We start from the raw sequence: 17,944 nt of genomic DNA, 5'->3' as shown, positions 1-17,944 counted from the left end.
AGGGTCCTGTGACCTCAGCTGAAGGCAGACACTTAACCAACTGAGCACTCAGGTGCCCTGTCACATTGTCATTTTAAATTGCATTTTCATGATTACAAGTAAGGCAAAACTTCTTTTCATACATCTATTAACTTTTACAATTTCTACTTCAGCAAATTGTATATTCCTATCTTGTGACCATTTTTCTTTCTTTTTTTAAAATTATTTTGACGGTGGAGCAGAGGGAGAGGGAGAGAGAGAATCCCAAGCAGGTTTCACACCCAGCGTAGAGCCCAAAGAGGAGCTCAGTCTCATGATCCTGAGATCATGACCTGAGCCAAAATCAAGACTCCAACGCTTGACTGACTGAGCCACCCTGGCAACTCTGTGACCATTTTTCAATCAGATTGTTTGTAAGGTTTTTTCCTCATTGTAGGACATATTTATATAATAGCTATATTATATAATTACATAAACTGTAATTGTTAGTTATAAATGTTGCAAATATTTATAATAAAGTCCTTAAGCTTTTATTGTCTTTTGTTATGTATGAGTTTCCAATTTTAAAGTTGTTAATCTATTGATTATTTTATTTTTGGCTAGTGCTTTTACAGTCATAAGAAAGCTTGCACACTCTGAGGTTATAGAGGTATTCTCTATATTTTCTTCTAAACAGTCTAAGGTTTTAGGATTTAGGCCTTTAAACCAGCTGGATGTGTGTGTGTGTGTGTGTGTGTGTTTGGTGTGATGTATGGAACTAAGTTTTTCCATATGGATAGCCAGTTGCTCCACCAGTATTTATTGAATAGTCCGTTTGTTCCTCATTTTGGGGGAATATATAGTCTTTAAAAATAGCTTTATTGAGGTATAATTTACATACCATGAAAGTCACTAATTTTAAGTTTCAGTTGTGCAACCATCACCACAATCCAGTTTTAGAAGATTTCTACCACTCTCAAAAAGTTCCTTCATTCCTGTTTGCAGTCAATCCCCATTCCCATTCTTGGCCGTAAGGAACTAGGGATCTATTTCTATCTCAATAGTTTCCCTAAATTCATATAAATTGAATAAAATAATATATAATCTATTGTGCCTTGCTTCTTTCATTTGGCATATGTTTTTTTTTTAAAGATTTTATTTATTTATTTGACAGAGAGAGCAGGAGAGCACAAGCAGGGGGAGCGGCAGAGGGAGAGGGAGAAGCAGGTTCTCCACTGAGCAGGGAGCCCGATGCGGGGTCGATCCAGGACCCTGGGATCATGACCTGAGCCGAAGGCAGTTGCTTAACCAACTCTGCCACCCAGGCACCCCTGGCATAATGTTTTTGAAGTTCATTCATATTGTTACATAAATCATAATTTCAGTTATTTCTTGAGTAGACTCCACGCCCAACATGGGGCTTAAACTCACAACCCTGAGATCAAGAGTCACATGCGCTACTGTCTGAGCCAGCCACGCACCCCCAAAAATCCATTTTTATTGCTAAGTAGTATTTCATTGTGTACATATACAACATTTTGTTTATCAATTCACTGATGGACATTAGGAATGTTTCCAGTCTTTAACTATTATTAAATGCTGCAATGAAATAGAGAAACTTTTGTGTGGACATATGTTCACTTTTCTTGACTAGATATGGAGAAGTGGAATCACTGGGATATATGGAAAGTGTATGTTTAACTTTTAAGAATCTGCCAAACTTTTCTAAAGTGGCTGCTCAGCAACCCCACCAGCAATGTATGAGGGTCCCAGTCTCTCCATATCTTTGTCAATATTTGGTATTGTCAATCTTTTTTATGTAAGCCATTCTAGTTATTATGTAGTGTGGTGTTAATTTGCATTATCATAATGAATTATCTTTTAATTTTTTCAACATAATTTCAGGTTAAAGAAAAGTTACATGTACAGTTCTCTGTACACATACACACTCATACAAGTATATATTTTAACTTTTCTGGAACCATTTGAGAGTAAATTGCAGAATGATGCACTTTAGACTTCATTATGTGTTTTCAAGTACAGTCTCTTACACAACCACAGTATAATTATCAAAATCGGCAGATTACTAAAATACAATACTACTATCTAATCTATATACCTCATTCTGATTTTTCCAAAGGTCCCCAAAATGTCTTTTTTAAAAAAAAGATTTATTTATTTACTTTAGAGAGAGAGCACACGAGCAGGGAGCAGAGGGAGGGGGAGAGAGAATCCCAAGCAGACTCTGAGCTGAGCATGGAGCCTGACACAGGGCTTGATCCCACGACCCTGAGATTATGACCTGAGCCCAAACCGAGTTAGATGTTTAACCAACTGTGCCATCCAGGAGCGCCCCCCAAAATGTCTTTTATAGCAAAATAAAATCTAGCATCATGCCTTGCATTCAAAATTCATCTTCAGCCTTTCTTTTAATCTGGAACAGTTCTTGAGCCTCTGTTTCATGACATTAGCATTTCTGAAGAGTATACAGGACAGTAATTGTAAAATATTCCTCAATTTCTGTTTGTCTGATGTTTCTTCATGATTATATCAGGTTCTGAACTTTTGGCAGGAATGCCACAAAAATGAAGTTGTGTTGCATCCTATCAGGAGGCACATGTTGTTTATCCCAATACTGGTGATGGTAACTTTGATCATTTGTTTAGATTGTTATCTGCCAGATTTTTCTGTTATAACCTTACTATGTTTCCCTTTGCAATTAATAAATATCTCATGGAGAAATACTATGACTATGTAAATATCTTCTTAATCCATAAACATTAATCCATAATTTCAGCATTCATTGATGACTATTTCCTGAATTTATTATTATTATGGTGGTTTCCAAATTATGATTTTCTAATTCCCTAATTCCTTACTCATTTAATAGTCGGCCTTCCACTATAAGCCTTCTTGTCTACCATTCATTTATTTGTTCAATTATATTACTGTGGGCTGATTGTCATTTATAATCCTTTACTAGGGCCATTGAGGGACTACCCTTTATGCTAGTTCTTTTGTCTTTTCTTTTTTCCCTGTGTGTTTTTGATATGTCTCGATCTTTCTTTGAGCACTTTTTACTTTGATCCAGAAAGATATTCTAGTTTCATCTTGTACTTTCCCTATCCCAGTTCTAGAATCAGCCATTTCCAAGAAGCCTATGATTCCTTTAATTTTTTTAAACTGGGCAAATGTCCTAGTTCCTTCTAATGGACTCCAATTTTTAGATATTCAAGACCTGAGCCCTAGGTATACCCAAGCACCCCCCACTATCTATCTATAAAATCTATCAAATCATGAGCTTATATCAATATGTTCAATTCTAATCCTCCACTACAAGGTCATTCTATCTTCCTGGTTTCCCTATTGTAACTCTTCTGACAATGAGAAACTTGGCTCCCATTACCCACAGTATAATCTTATTTGGAAAATCATAGAATACTTAGTAATTTCAGAACTGCTAACTCATGACTCCACAAAAAAGCAGCTTACTAACTGGAATCCAATATTTGTATAGAGGTTTTTTTCTCTTGAGTCTGAGAATATATATTTCAAATAATTTTTCAGAAGTATATTGAATTAGTTCTCTTTTTCCTATCTTCAGGGTTATTATGTTATTCATGGGAAGTAGTTTTGTTTTGTTCTTGTTGTTATGATATTATACAATCTCCCCATTTCTTATTGAATTTATTTCTTTAAAAAAATGAAACATTAACATGGTTCCAAAAGTCAGTTCTGTACAAAGGGGTACAGAGGGCCACCCCCTCACTCTCTCCCTTCCTTCTACCCTATGTCGGTCTATGACCTATAGAACCCACTCTCATTAATCTCTGGTTTTTCCTTCCTGTTTTTTTTTTGTTTTGTTTTGTTTTGTTTTGTTTTTTTTAAAGATTTTATTTATTTATTCGACAGAGAGACAGCCAGCGAGAGAGGGAATACAAGCAGGGGGAGTGGGAGAGGAAGAAGCAGGCTCATAGCAGAGGAGCCTGATGTGGGGCTCGATCCCGGAACGCCGGGATCACGCCCTGAGCCGAAGGCAGACGCTTAACCGCTGTGCCACCCAGGCGCCCCTCCTTCCTGTTTTTTTTTCTTCCTGTTTTTTTTTCTGCAAATGAGCCACTCTTGTATGATTTCTTCTTTTTCCTTCCTTTTTATACGAAAGGTGGTATACTATGAAAATCTTGCACTTTAGGTTATTTATTTATTTATTTATATTTTACCAAACAATATATCCTGGAAATCACTCCTCATCAGTTCATAGAGATTTTCTCCATTATTTCTTTCAGCAGCATAGTACTCTATTATGTGGCTATACCATAGTTTATTCAAATATTCTCCTATGTACGTTGTTTCCAATATTTTGCAATTGCAATAATACTGTAATTAATATCTTGTGCATGTGTAGTTTTTAGTTGTTGGAGGAACAGTTTCAGGGTCCTAGGAAACCCCAATAATTTTTGAGTAATCAAAATCTAATCAAAATGTACGTTTCCATATATATATGTGGGTCTACTTCTGTCTAGCAATTATGTTCCACTTACGTATTCCTACAGTAGTACCACTGAGTTTTAATTATTAGACTTAATTACAAGACTTGATAATTGGTAGAAAAACCTTCACTCCTTATTACCCTGTCCATATTGTCATTGCTACTTTTTAGCCTTTATTGGGCAAGTGAATTTTAGGGTTACTTGATCAAGTTGCTAAAAAAACTGTTTTTATTTTTATTGGAATTGCATTTAAATTAGATATTTGGGAAATTTTTTCAACTTTATGTTATTGAAACTTCCTGTCCATGAACATAGAATCTCTATTCAATGTTCTTTTATACACTTCAATAAAGTTTTACACTTTTATCCATACAGATCCTAAATAGGATTTTTTAAGTTAGACTTTCAAACTGGTCGTTCCTGATGATATTTGATTTTGTTGATGTTGATTTTTTATATTAATCTTTTATCCAGCAACCTTGCAAATCCACTTCTGTGTTAATCTTCATTGAATAAATAATACATATACATCATTAAAAAATCAAAAGGATATAATAAGATATACATTAAGAGGTCTCGCTTCTATCCTTTCTGTATCCACTCTGTTCCCCAACTTTTTCCCCCAACAGTAACCACCATTCTTTGTTTTCTTGTCTACTCTTTCAGTAGTGAAACTTGTTATTACATCTTTCAGCTTGTAGAATCCTTTTCCTCCAATTTCTTTTGTGTGTATATGTGTGTTATTGCCACAGGGTTACCTCAGAGACATTGTAGGTTTTGTTCCAGACCAGTACAATAAAGTGAGTCAAATGAATTTCTTGGTTCCCCAGTACATATACAAGTTGTGTTTACTATATCGTACTCTATTAAGTGAGCAATAATAGATCACATTTTAAAAAACAATGTACGGGGGCGCCTGGGTGGCTCAGTTGTTAACCATCTGCCTTCAGCCCAGGGTGTGATCCCAGGGTGCTGGGATCGAGCCCCACATCGGGCTCCCTGCTCCGCTGGGAGCCTGCTTCTTCCTCTCCCACTCCCCCTGCTTGTGTTCCCTCTCTTGCTGGCTGTCTGTCAAACAAATAAATAAAATCTTTAAAATAAATAAATAAATAAATAAATAAATAAACAAACAAACAAACAATGTATGCACCTTAATTTAAAAACACTTTATTGCTAAAAAATGTTAACCATCATCTGAGAGCTTTCAGTGAGTTGTAATCTTTTTGCTGGTGGAGGGTCTTGCCTTAATGTTGATGGCTGCTAGCAGTTCAAGGTGAGGGTTGGTAAAGTTTGGGGTGGCTGTGGCAATTTCTTAAAATAAGATAGTGATGAAGTTTACCACATCAATTGACTCTTCCTTTCATGAATGATTTCTCTGTAGTATGCAATGCTGCTTGACAGCATTTTACCCACAGTATAACTTCTTTCAAAATTGGGATCAATCCTCTCAAACCCTGCCACTGCTTTATCAACTAAATTTATATAATATTCTAAATCCTCTGTTGTTATTTCAACTACTTTCACAGCATCTTTACCAGGAGTAGATTTCGTCTCAAGAAACCACTTCCTTTGCTCATTCATAAGCAGCAACTCCTCATCTGTGAATTTTTCATGAGATTACAGCAATTCAGTCACATCTTCAGGCTCCACTTCTAATTTTAGTTATTTCCACCAAATCTGCATTTTCTTCTTCCAGTGAAGACTTGAACTCCTCAAAATCATCCATGAGGACTGTGGTCAACTTCCAAACTTCTGCAAATGTTGATATTTTGATCTCTTCATCTGAATCACTAATGTTCTTAATGAAATCGAGAATGGTGAATCCTGGATTCCAGAAGGTTTTCAGTTTACTTCACCCAGGTCCATCAGAGGAACCACTATGTATGGCAGCTATAGCTTTAAAAAAATGAATTTCTTAAATAATAAGGCTTGAAATTCAAAGTGACTCCTTGATCTATTGGCTGCAGAATGGATGTTGTGTTAGCAGGGATAAAAAATAATCTCGTATATCTCCATTAGAGTTCTTGGGTGACCAGGTACATTGTCAATGAGCAGTAATATTTTGAAAGGAATTTTTTTTTTCTGAGCAATAGGTCTCAACAGCGTGCTTAAAATATTCAGTAAATTGTGTTGTAAACAGATGTCATCCAGACTTCGTTGTTCCATTTGTAGAGCACAGGCAGAGTAGATATTGCATAATTTTTAAGGGCCCTGGATTTTTCAGAATGGTAAATGAACACTGGCTTCAACTTAAAATCACCAGTCACAATTATCCCCTAACAAAAAAGCCAGCCTGTCCTTTGAAGCTTTGAGGCCAGGCATTGACCTCTCTCTAGGTATGAAAGTCATAGATGGCATCTTCTTCCAATATACAGCTTTTTCATCTACACTGAAAATCTGTTCTTTAACGTAGTCACTTCCATGAATTATCTTAGCTAGTTTCCACATCAGCACTTGCTGCTTCATCTTGCACTTTTATGTTATGGAGATGGCTTCTTTCCTTAAACCTCGTGAACCAAGCTCTGGTAGCCTCAAACTTTTTTTTCTGCAGCTTCCTCCCTTCTCTCAATGTTCATAGAACTGAAGAGAGTTAGGGTCTTGATGTGGAATAGGCTTTGGCTTAAGAGAATATTGTGACTGGCTTGATCTATCCACTAAAACTTTCTCTATATCAGATAAAAAGGCTGTTTTGCTTTCTTATCATTCATGTGTTCACAGGAGCAGCACTTTCAAAAAATTATCTGAGAGAGAGCATGAGCAGGGTGTAGGGGCAGAGGGAGAAAGAGAAGTAGACTCCATACTGAACAGGGAGCCCGAATCAAGTCTTGATCCCAGGATACTAGGATCATGACCTGAGCTGAAGGTAGACGCTTAATCAACTGAACCACCCGGGTGCCAAGGAGAAGCACTTTTAACTTCCTTCAAAAACTCTTCTGTTGCATTCATCACTTGGCTAGCTGGCACAAGAGGCCTAGCTTTTGGGCTCTCTCAGCTTTTGACATACCTTCCTCACTATCCTTAATACTTTCTAGCTTTTGATTTAAAGTGAGAGCGCACAACTCTTCCTTTCACTTGAACACTTAGAGGCTACTTTAGGGTTATCAATTGGCCTAATTTCAATACTGTTGTTTTTCATAGAATAAGGAGGCCCAAGGAAAGAGAGAGACATGGGAAACAGCCAGTCAGTAGGGCAGTCAGAACACAACAATATTTATCAAATAAGTTCACATCATATATGTACACAGTTTGATAGTAACATCAAAGTTCATTGATCACAGATCACCATAACAAATATAATAACGAAAAAGTTTGAAATATTTTGAGAATTATTAAAATGTGACACACAAAGACACGAACTGAGCAAATGCTGTTGGAAAAATGGTGCTGATAGACAGACTTGCTTATCACAGTGTTGTCATAAACCTTCCTACCTTTAAAAAAACAGAATGTCTATAAAGTACAATAAAATGAGGTATGTTGTAGTATTGAATAGACATGATGATAGTAGGGATCTTTGTCTTATTCCTGACTTTAAAATAAATGTTTCTAGACTTAGGAGTCCAAGATGGTAGAGAAGTAGGAGACCTTAATTTCAGCTGGTCCCAGGAATTCAGCCATCTGGAAGAAACAGATGCATTCCCAGAGACATATAAACTACCAAAACTGAAACAGGAAGAAATAGAAAACCTGAACAGACCCATAACCAGCAAGGAAATTGAAGCAGTAATCAAAAACCTCCCAACAAACAAGAGACCAGGGCCTGATGGCTTCCCAGGGGAATTCTATCAAACATTTAAAGAAGAATAAATACCTATTCTTCTGAAACTGTTCCAAAAAATAGAAAAGGAAGAAAAACTTCCAAAGTCTTTCCATGAGGCCAGCATTACCTCGATTCCAAAACCAGACAAAGACCCCACAAAAGAGGAGAATTATAGACCAATATGCCTGATGAATATGGATGCAAAAATTCTCACCAAAAGAGTAGCCGAAAGGATCCAACAGTACATTAAAAGAATTATTCACCGGGGCGCCTGGGTGGCACAGCGGTTAAGCGTCTGCCTTCGGCTCAGGGCGTGATCCCGGCGATCTGGGATCGAGCCCCACATCAGGCTCTTCTGCTATGAGCCTGCTTCTTCCTCTCCCACTCCCCCTGCTTGTGTTCCCTCTCTCGCTGGCTGTCTCTATCTCTGTCGAATAAATAAATAAAATCTTTAAAAAAAAAAAGAATTATTCACCATGACCAAGTGGGATTTATTCTTGGGCTGCAACTGTGGTTCAATACCCGCAAATTAATCAATGCGATACATTACATAAATAAAAGAAAGGACAAGAACCATATGATCCTCTCAACAGATGCAGAAAAAAGCATCTGACAAAGTACAGCATTCTTTCTTGATTAAAACTCTTCACAGTATAGGGACAGAAGGAACTTACCTCAATATCATAAAAGCCCTATATGAAAAGCTCACAGCAAATATCATTCTTAATGGGGAAAAACAGAGCTTTTCCCCTAAGGTCAGGGACAGCAGGGATGTCCACTATCACCACTGCTGTTCAACATAGTACTAGAAGTCCTAGCCTCAGCAATCAGACAACAGAAAAAAATAAACGGCATCCAAATCAGCAAAGAAGTCAAACTCTCACTCTTTGAAGATGACATGATACTCTATGTGGAAAACCCAAGACTCCACCCCAAAATTGCTAGAACTCATACAGGAACTCAGCAAAGTGGCAGGATATAAAACCAATACACAGAAATCAGTTACATTTCTATACACTAACAATGAGATAGAAGGAAGAGAAATTAAGGGATCAATCCCATTTACAATTGCACCCAAAACCATAAGATACCTAGGAATAAACCTAATCAAAGAAGCAAAGGATCTGTACTCAGAAAACTACAGAACACTCACAAAAGAAATTGAGGCATACACAAAGAAATGGAAAAACATTCCATGCTCATGGATTGGAAGAACAAATATTGTGAAAATGTTTATGCTACCTAGAACAATCTACACATTCAATGCAATCCCCATCAAAATACCATCAACTTTCTTCACATAGCTGGAACAAATAATCCTAAAATTTGTATGGAACCAGAAAACAGAAGGGGGAATGAACCATGAGAGACTATGGACTCTGGGAAACAAACTGAGGGTTTCAGAGGGGAGGGGGGTGGGGGATTGGGCTAGGCCGGTGATGGGTATTAAGGAGGGCACGTATTGCATGGAGCACTGGGTGTTATACACAAATAATGAATCATGGAACACTACATCAAAACTAATGATGTACTGTATGGTGACTAACATAACATAATAAAAAAATTTTTTTAAAAAGCAGTTTATGATTTTGTTAATTCTATTTTGTCCTCGTTTTAAGTTTCATTTACTTCTACTCTTTATTTTTTTTCTTTTCTTTTTTATTGAGATATAATTGACATATTACATTAGTTTCAGGTATATACTTCTTATTTTCTTGATTATTCCTTCTTTGGTCTTCACTAATTTCTTGATTTAAATGTTTAATTCATTGACTTTTCAACTTTCTTTTCTAATAAATGTATTTAAGGCTATATTTTAAGCTCTCCATATTGCTTTAATTATATCCCATAATTCCAAAATATAGTGATTTTGTTTTGTTTTTTCATTCCCATTTTAATTATCTACTGAAATGTAAAAGTCACCCTAAAACTTAATGGCTTAAACACAATATATTATTTCTCACAATTCTATGGGCAATCTGGGTCTTTCTTCTGCTGGTTTTTCCTGAAATCACTCATGCAGCTCTAGTCTTCTGAGAATTTGGCTAAGGCTCAAAGGTCCAAGGTGGCCTCACTCAAATAGAGAGGTTAGCTATTGGTTGGGATGCTTCGGTTCTTCTCCAGGTAGACTTTGAGCCTCCTATAGACTAAACTGGGCTTTTTCACAGCTGATGGTCCCAGCCCTTTAAGAGAACAAGAACAGTAGTTGTAGGGCCTCTACAGGCCTAGACTCAGAACTCATGCAATATCACTTCTATCATATCCCACTGGTCAAAGAAAGTCACAAGTGCAGCTCAGATTCCAAAGGGTGGAGAAATAAGGAGAATCCACCTCTTGATGGGAGGACTGGCAACACCACATTGCAAAGGGTGTGGACATAATTAAAAAGCATAATTAAATGGGGGCCATTATTATGAAAATCCACCAGGATGTATGTTGATGATTTCTCAATAAAACTGGGGGAAAAATCTGGGCACCTGGGTGGCTCAGTTGGAAGCATCTGACTTCGGCTCAGGTCATGATCCCAGAGTCCTGGGATCTAGCCCTGCATCTGGCTCTGCCTGTCTGGCTCTACACTCAGCAGGAAGTCGGCTTATCTCTCTACCCGCCCTCCCTCTGCTCCTCCCCCCACCTTGTGCGCACTCTCTTTCTTTCTCTCTCTCTCTCAAATAAACAAATAAAATCTTAAAAAAAAAACCTGGGGAAAAAATCTACTGGGAGGCCTGTATTAGTTTTATACTGCTGTGTAACTAATTACCACAAACTTAGTGGCTTAAAACAATACATATTTATCATCTCAGTTTCCATAGGTCAGAGTCTGGTATGATTCACAAGGCCAATTATCAAGGTGTCTGCAGAGCTGGGTTCTTATCTGGAATCTACTTCCAAGCACATACAGGTTACTGGCAGAATTCAATCCTTGTACTTGTGGGATAGAGGTCCCAATTTCCTTGCTGGCTGTGAGCAGGGAGTGCTTTTAGCTTCTAGAGTCCACCCACATTCCTTGATATGTGGCCCCTCTCCATCTTCAAGCCAGCAATTGTGTGTTGAATCTTTCTTGTGCTTTGAATTTTTCTGACTTTCCCATTTGCCCCCAGCCAGAAAAAAAACTCTGCTTTTTAAGATTTACCTGACTGGTACAGGCCCACCTAGATAATCTCTGTATTTTAAGGTCAACTGATTTGCAACTTTCATTACATCTGCAAAATCCCTTGACAGCAGTACCTATATTTGTATTTGATGGAATAATATTGGTGGAAGGGGGAGGGTCATCTTTAGAATTCTACCTACCACAAGAAATTGTCATATGATTTTCTCTTTGACATATGAATTAATTATAAGTATGAATTCAAGTTTATAAATGTATGTACGTCATCTGCCCTATCTTTTTTAAAAATTTTATTTATTTGAGAGAGAGAGAGAGAGCATGTGCGCGACCACAAGCAGGCAGAGGGGTAGAGGGAGAGGGAGAAACAGACTCACTGCTGAGCCAGGAGCCAGATGTGGGGCTCAATCCCAGAACCCTGGGATCATGCCCTGAGCCGAAGGCAGATGCTTAACCGACTGAGCCACCCAGGTGCCCCAATCTGGCCTATCTTTTCATTGTTTACTTAAAATTTCACTGCAGTGTTATCTATACGCATTTGTAGAATCTCTCTTTGTAGTTTAGCGTATGGTCAACTTTTATGAACAACTCATTTGCACTTGCAAAGAATACAGATTCTCTAATTGTTAAGTGTAGAGTTCTATATTGGTGTTTGAGCTCAATCTTGTTAGTTGTTTTTATTCAAATCCTACATAGCCTTAATTTTTTTCCTACTTAATCTAGCAGTTTCTATGGGAAGTGTATTAAAATCTTCCATTTGGGGCGCCTGGGTGGCTCAGTCGTTAAGCGTCTGCCTTCAGCTCAGGGTGTGATCCCGGCATTCTGGGATCAAGCCCCACATCAGGCTCCTCCACTGGGAGCCTGCTTCTTCCTCTCCCACTCCCCCTGCTTGTGTTCCCTCTCTTGCTGGCTGTCTCTCTCTCTGTCAAATAAATAAATAAAATCTTTAAAAAAAAAAAAATCTTCCATTTGACTCTTCTAGTTTAAAGATGAAGAAATCGAGGTCCAGCCAGTTGAAGTGACTTGCCCAGGATCCCATAGCTAGTTGTGGCAGAGTTGGGGTGAAAACTCAGATATCTCTCAAGAAATTTATTCCAAAGATAAAATGCAATAATTTTTATTTTGTTCATTTCTCTTCTAATCACAATACTCCCTGTCAGTTTGATGTTATATTGGCCATTGGAAAACTGAGAGCCACTCTCATTATTCCCCATTTGATCTTAAGCTGCTGTGCAAGTTATTTCGCCAAGTTATTTAAGTATGGGAGAGTTACTTTCCATCGGTAGAGCAGCTATCACAAACTCCCACAATACACCCTATCCAATCTCCCATATATGTCAAGGATAAGCACCCTCAGCCAGCAGTTTAACAGGAAGGAGTGTTTCAGGAAGGCTAGTAGAGCAAAAAACCAGACAATTATAAAGAAGATGCTTTGTAACAATCAGGCCCGTTTTTCAAATGATGGGCTCTCTGGGAAAAATCGCTCTAGTCTATCAGAGATTTTTGTTGAATAATCCATTTATGTTTGTTGGTCATCTATTTATGTACCTTTGTAATCCCCCTTTATTTATTTCTTAAAAGATTTATTTATTTATTTTAGAAAGAGAGGGAGCTAGTGGGGGATGGGGAGAGAGAGAGAGTATCTCGAGGAGACTCCCCACTGAGTGAGGAGCCCAACACAGGGCTAGATCTCAGGACCCTGAGATCATGACCTGAGCCAAAACCAAAAGTCAGATGCTTAACTGACTGAGCCACTGAAGCGCTCCAAGTCCACCTTTGTTTTTATCAGTGGATTCTTATATAACTTTTCTAGGTCATAAATGACTAATAAAGGGGGAAATCAGAAGTATATGTAGGAATTTTTTGTAGCTCCAGAGCATAATTTGAATGAGTATACAAGGAATGCATACCAGTGTCCCAGGCTTGAGAGCTCAGGCAGGCCAAGAGGCCTGGAGGAGGGCAGCAGGCAAACACCTCACCGCCTCCTAGTATTATCTGCCATTTCACTGCACCATCAATCACTGCCCTTGCATGACTCCCCATTTATCTTTCCTAACTCCAACCCTAGGCCAGACTCTGATTACCACATCCTTCCTCTTGAGGAAGGGGATGCTCGGGATTGGGCTTGGTTAGCATACGCTGCCTGGGGCCTGCAGAGCCGCTTAAAAGTGCCACAGGGAACCCCACATAACCCAGAACCCTGGCTGGCAATCAGCCCTGGCCTACCTTGCTCTTGCTCACCTGTGACCAATAAGTCCAAATGGCTTGGTCTCATTTTTAGAATCTCCTTTTCAGACAAACACATGTGAGTATATGATTTTTAAGCACAGTCCAAGTAGCAGCTTCTCAGACTGGGCCTCTCCTTCCTCATCAGTATAATGACCAAATCTGAAGCTCATTAAACCTCAACTATCAGGCATTAATGGCCATCTACCTATTTCTTGCCTTACTTACTTCCTCACCTCTTTGCCCCGAAAGGGCACTGTGTAAGGTAATAAACACTCACTTTCAAGCTGACCAGAGCCAGATATGCCCATACTTCAGCATTGTAGTTGTTCAACGCATTGGCTTCAGAGAGCGCATCCTCAGCCTCTGTGAGCTCCTCCAGCTTGATAGAAAAAGAAAAGTGTGAGTTAAGTCAAAGCAGTTTTCCCTTAAGCCAGATGGAGTCGGTTTAGCTGAAAACATTATGTCCAAATAACATGGGTAATGTGACCTATACAAACAGTTTAGCTCAAAACTTTTTCTTCAAACAACATTTTATGTGTTAGCCCAATATATGAACCTGTTAAAAGAAGAATTGCTCGGATTAAAAAGCCAAGTAGAGAAATCTGGAGTCCTGCCTGTTAGGCTTTCAACTTACACCCCTCTCTTCCTCCTTCCCTCTATAGCAGTTCCATCAGGGCAACCATGAGCCATGGAACTTCGGATGCCAGGACTGGAAAACCAGAAGTATTCGCTACCGTGCGTGCATCGCTCAGTGATTTCCCCATACACAGTAGGCTGTCAGATACATTTGTTGTTTTTTCCTTTACATTGTGCATCCCTTTCTTAAGGTTAAAGTCCTGTTAGCCTGTCAAAATACTAATATTAGTTATTAATAGCACAATCTTAAGCAATCAATACAATATTCAGGCTCTAGAATTCTAGCTCCCCGAGCTCTGGACATATGGATATCATTGTTGCTTCCTAAAAGTGAGTTTGCTTTGGAAAATCTTCCAAAGATCACCAAAGGAAGAAATAAGGCACTCCTCTCCCCAGTATAGTAGCTCTTCATTTTTTCTGTTTGAAAAGAAAATTATGGGTTTCTAGGCCTGAAACAAAATGAAGAATGGCCTTTCAGCAATGCCATACTTTGGTCCACACTTTAAATGTCTCTAAACTATTGATTCAATATTCAATCAATGTGCTGATTCATTATTTAACCAATATCATTCAATCAATATTACTCAATCAATTATACTTGCTAAGGATTTCTTCTTTTTTTTTTTTTTTAAAGATTTTATTTATTTATTCGACAGAGACAGAGACAGCCAGCGAGAGAGGGAGCACAAGCAGGGGCACTGGGAGAGGAAGGAGCAGGCTCATAGTGGAAGAGCCTGATGTGGGGCTTGATCCCAGAATGCCGGGATCACGCCCTGAGCCGAAGGCAGACGCTTAACCGCTGTGCCACCCAGGCGCCCCCTAAGGATTTCTTCTGTGACAGGTAGTACGTTAGGTACTTTGGATAAAAAGATAAAATACAACCTCCCAAAGAGTTCACTAACAGATATGTAAACAAATAAAACAAAATGAAAACCCAAACACATAAATAGTTCCAATACAGAATATACATTTCTATAATAAAAGCATATATAGATCTAGAGGAGGGACATAGGAAAATGGGAATAATTGTACCCTGGAATTAAAGGATAGCCTCCGAGAGGAATCCTGAAGGACAAATAGGAGTTTATTAGCTATACAAGGTGAAGAAAGGCATTCCTGGTAAAATGAATATCATATGAAGGCATGGAGGCATAAGAGAGTGTAGTGTGGTCAGGAAACTCTTAAGTATGCATGTGGGGCTGGAGAAAAGAGAGAGAGATTAGGGAAAATAAAGTGATAAAACAAAGAATTAGGCACCGGATCATATATATTTATTCAAAGGAATGTGAATTTTATTCTGAAACAAGGGGTAGCCATTAAAGAGTTTAAGTAGGGGAGTAACACATTATTTGCATATTTTAAAGACCACTTGGATAACAATGTGGGAGATGGATTGTGGTGGGACAGGAAACGGTGCTAGCAGATAAAGAAAGGATGAGGTTTGAATTGGAGCTATAAAAATAGGGATGGAGAGGAGACAATAGACTCAAGAGACATTTAGGAGACAAAATCAATAGGATATTTGATGCCTAATTAAAAGTAGCAGGAGAAATAGACTAGGGCACCTTTGAAGTTTTTGGCTTGGTTGATTAGCTTCATCACAGTCCCATTCACCAAGACACGGACTACAGGAGAAGGTGTAGGCTTAAGGAATGTGAGAATCCTTCAGGGTTAAGTTAGGTTATATCTCAGTTATGCACATTTTAAGGGGTCTAGGGAACCAAGAAAATGGAGCTGTCCATTATACTGTTTGATATAAGGGTCAGAACTTGAAGTGTTATGCATTAAAGGTTTAGAATTCATTAGGGCACAAGTGGTATTCAAGGCCACTGGGGTCGATGTATTTTTTTCTTAGGGTGAATAAATACAGTGACAGAAGAGGGCTGACTATAGGACCTGGGTGGCCCAACAATTATGGTGGGTAAAAGAGTAGGAGCCAGCAAAAAAGGCTGAGAAAGAGGTACCAGAGAAGAAGGCATAGAAGGATGTGAATGAAGTATTGTGAAAGTCAAGGGAGGAGAGGGCTTCAGGAAGAAAGTAGTCAACAGGGTTAAGCGCCAGAAATTCATCTAAGTGTCTCTGGCATTTAGCAATTAGGATGTTAAGGGAACTTCTGTCAGAAGTGTCAGTGATGTGGTAAGGGTAAAGTGGTAAAGTAGTAAGCCTGATTGCAATGAAGTGAAAGGTAAATGGGACCAGGGATAGGAACAGATAATTCATAAGTAAAGAGATATGTGTATCACATATTTCAACCTCATTACCGATAAAAATGCAAATTAAGATACCTATCAAGTTGTCAAATGATAATGCCCATTTTTGATAAGATAACAGTGAAATGTGCTCTCATACCTCCTGGCAGAGTGTAAATCAGTATACACCCTTTCTAGAAGGCAAATTGACACTATAATTTAAAGACTTTTAAAATTTTCTCCATTCTTTAAGGAGGTATCCTAAGGAAATAAAAAGAATTAGGCACAGAGATTTATGTCCAAGAATTTTATCTCAGCTTCATCTATAATAGTATAATTGTAGAAACTAACAACATGCCCAATAATGAGTGATTGGTCAAATAAATTATGATATATCCACATATAGGTATAGTATGACTAAAACATTGATGGGGAACAGGGATTACTAGGACATCTTAGTGGTAGGGCTTAACTAAAGGTTTTGTTTTGTTTTAGTTTCTATCTCAATGAAAATATTGTTTATACTACTCAAAACAAATAGAAGCATGACTTATGTTGAATAGTCTGTATAGCTAGTATCTTGTACTTTTTTTTTTTTAAAGATTTTATTTATTCGACAGAGAGAGACAGCCAGCAAGAGAGGGAACACAAGCAGGGGGAGTGGGAGAGGAAGAAGCAGGCTCCCAGCAGAGCAGGGAGCCCAATGTGGGGCTTGATCCCAGGACCCTGGGATCATGACCTGAGCCGAAGGCAGACACTTAATGACTGAGACACCCAGGCGCCCCTAGTATCTTGTACTTTTGACGGTGCTGTCAGTTTTCTAACAGCTATAAATGTTTTATATTCTTTCTGGGAACACAGAAGCACATAGTTTATATATAAATGACCATATGTCCCAATTGGCCTGGAACAGTCCCTGTGTCCCAGTGTAATTATTAATAGCACCCTTTCCATTCTCTGAAGTGTCCTGGTTAGTATGAAATATTACACGGTCACTTCATTTACACATCCAAACCAGGGAACACAATGAAGTCAGCAGAAATCATGTTTTAGATTATTTGGTGATGCAAGAAGATATCAATGCTATACTGCTTAAGTAGAAAAAAGATTAAAAAGCAGTAAACATATTATTTACAGTTTTATACATTAAATTTGCTTTCATATATGTATGAAAAAGACTGGAGGAAAATGCATTCACATGTTAACAGTGATTATCACTGAGTGGTTGGACTATGGATCCTTTTATATCTTCTATATTCCAAATTTTCTATGATGAACATATATCACCTTTACGGTTAAAAAAAAACAGCAATAAGGAAAAGGAAGGAGACAGGGAATACAGGAAACTCATTCGGTTGTTACCACTGTTGTTTAATAAGAAGCGGGAAAGAATGGGGAAAGAACTGATTGAGAAGGAAAGGTTAAAAATGTAAATTAAAAAAAAAGACAAAATTAAGAGACTAAGGTATTAGGAGAAAATGAGAGGGTTAGCATCAAGAATACATTGAAGAAATTGGACACGAACAACACATTGCATGCCTCTTTCAAAGACTGGAAGAAAGGAGGAATGTGTGGC

The 17,944-nt window shown here is 38.2% G+C and overlaps 1 protein-coding gene across 2 annotated transcripts in view; it reads right to left on the bottom strand.

The window, feature by feature from the left end:
- The window catches only part of CFAP70 (cilia and flagella associated protein 70), a 101,696-nt gene that overhangs the window by 4,065 nt on the left and 79,687 nt on the right, over positions 1-17,944 (bottom strand). For both annotated transcript variants that reach the window (XM_026504460.4, XM_048219252.2), the window contains exon 26: positions 13,821-13,922. In XM_026504460.4, the coding sequence (XP_026360245.1) occupies positions 13,821-13,922 (102 nt within the window). The remainder of the gene's footprint in view (positions 1-13,820; positions 13,923-17,944) is intronic.

This window comes from Ursus arctos, unplaced genomic scaffold, assembly GCF_023065955.2.
Source record: "Ursus arctos isolate Adak ecotype North America unplaced genomic scaffold, UrsArc2.0 scaffold_7, whole genome shotgun sequence".
Classification (NCBI taxonomy): Eukaryota; Metazoa; Chordata; class Mammalia; order Carnivora; family Ursidae; genus Ursus; species Ursus arctos.
Note: the sequence above shows the minus strand (reverse complement) of the source record. Positions and strands in the feature narration are given on the sequence as shown.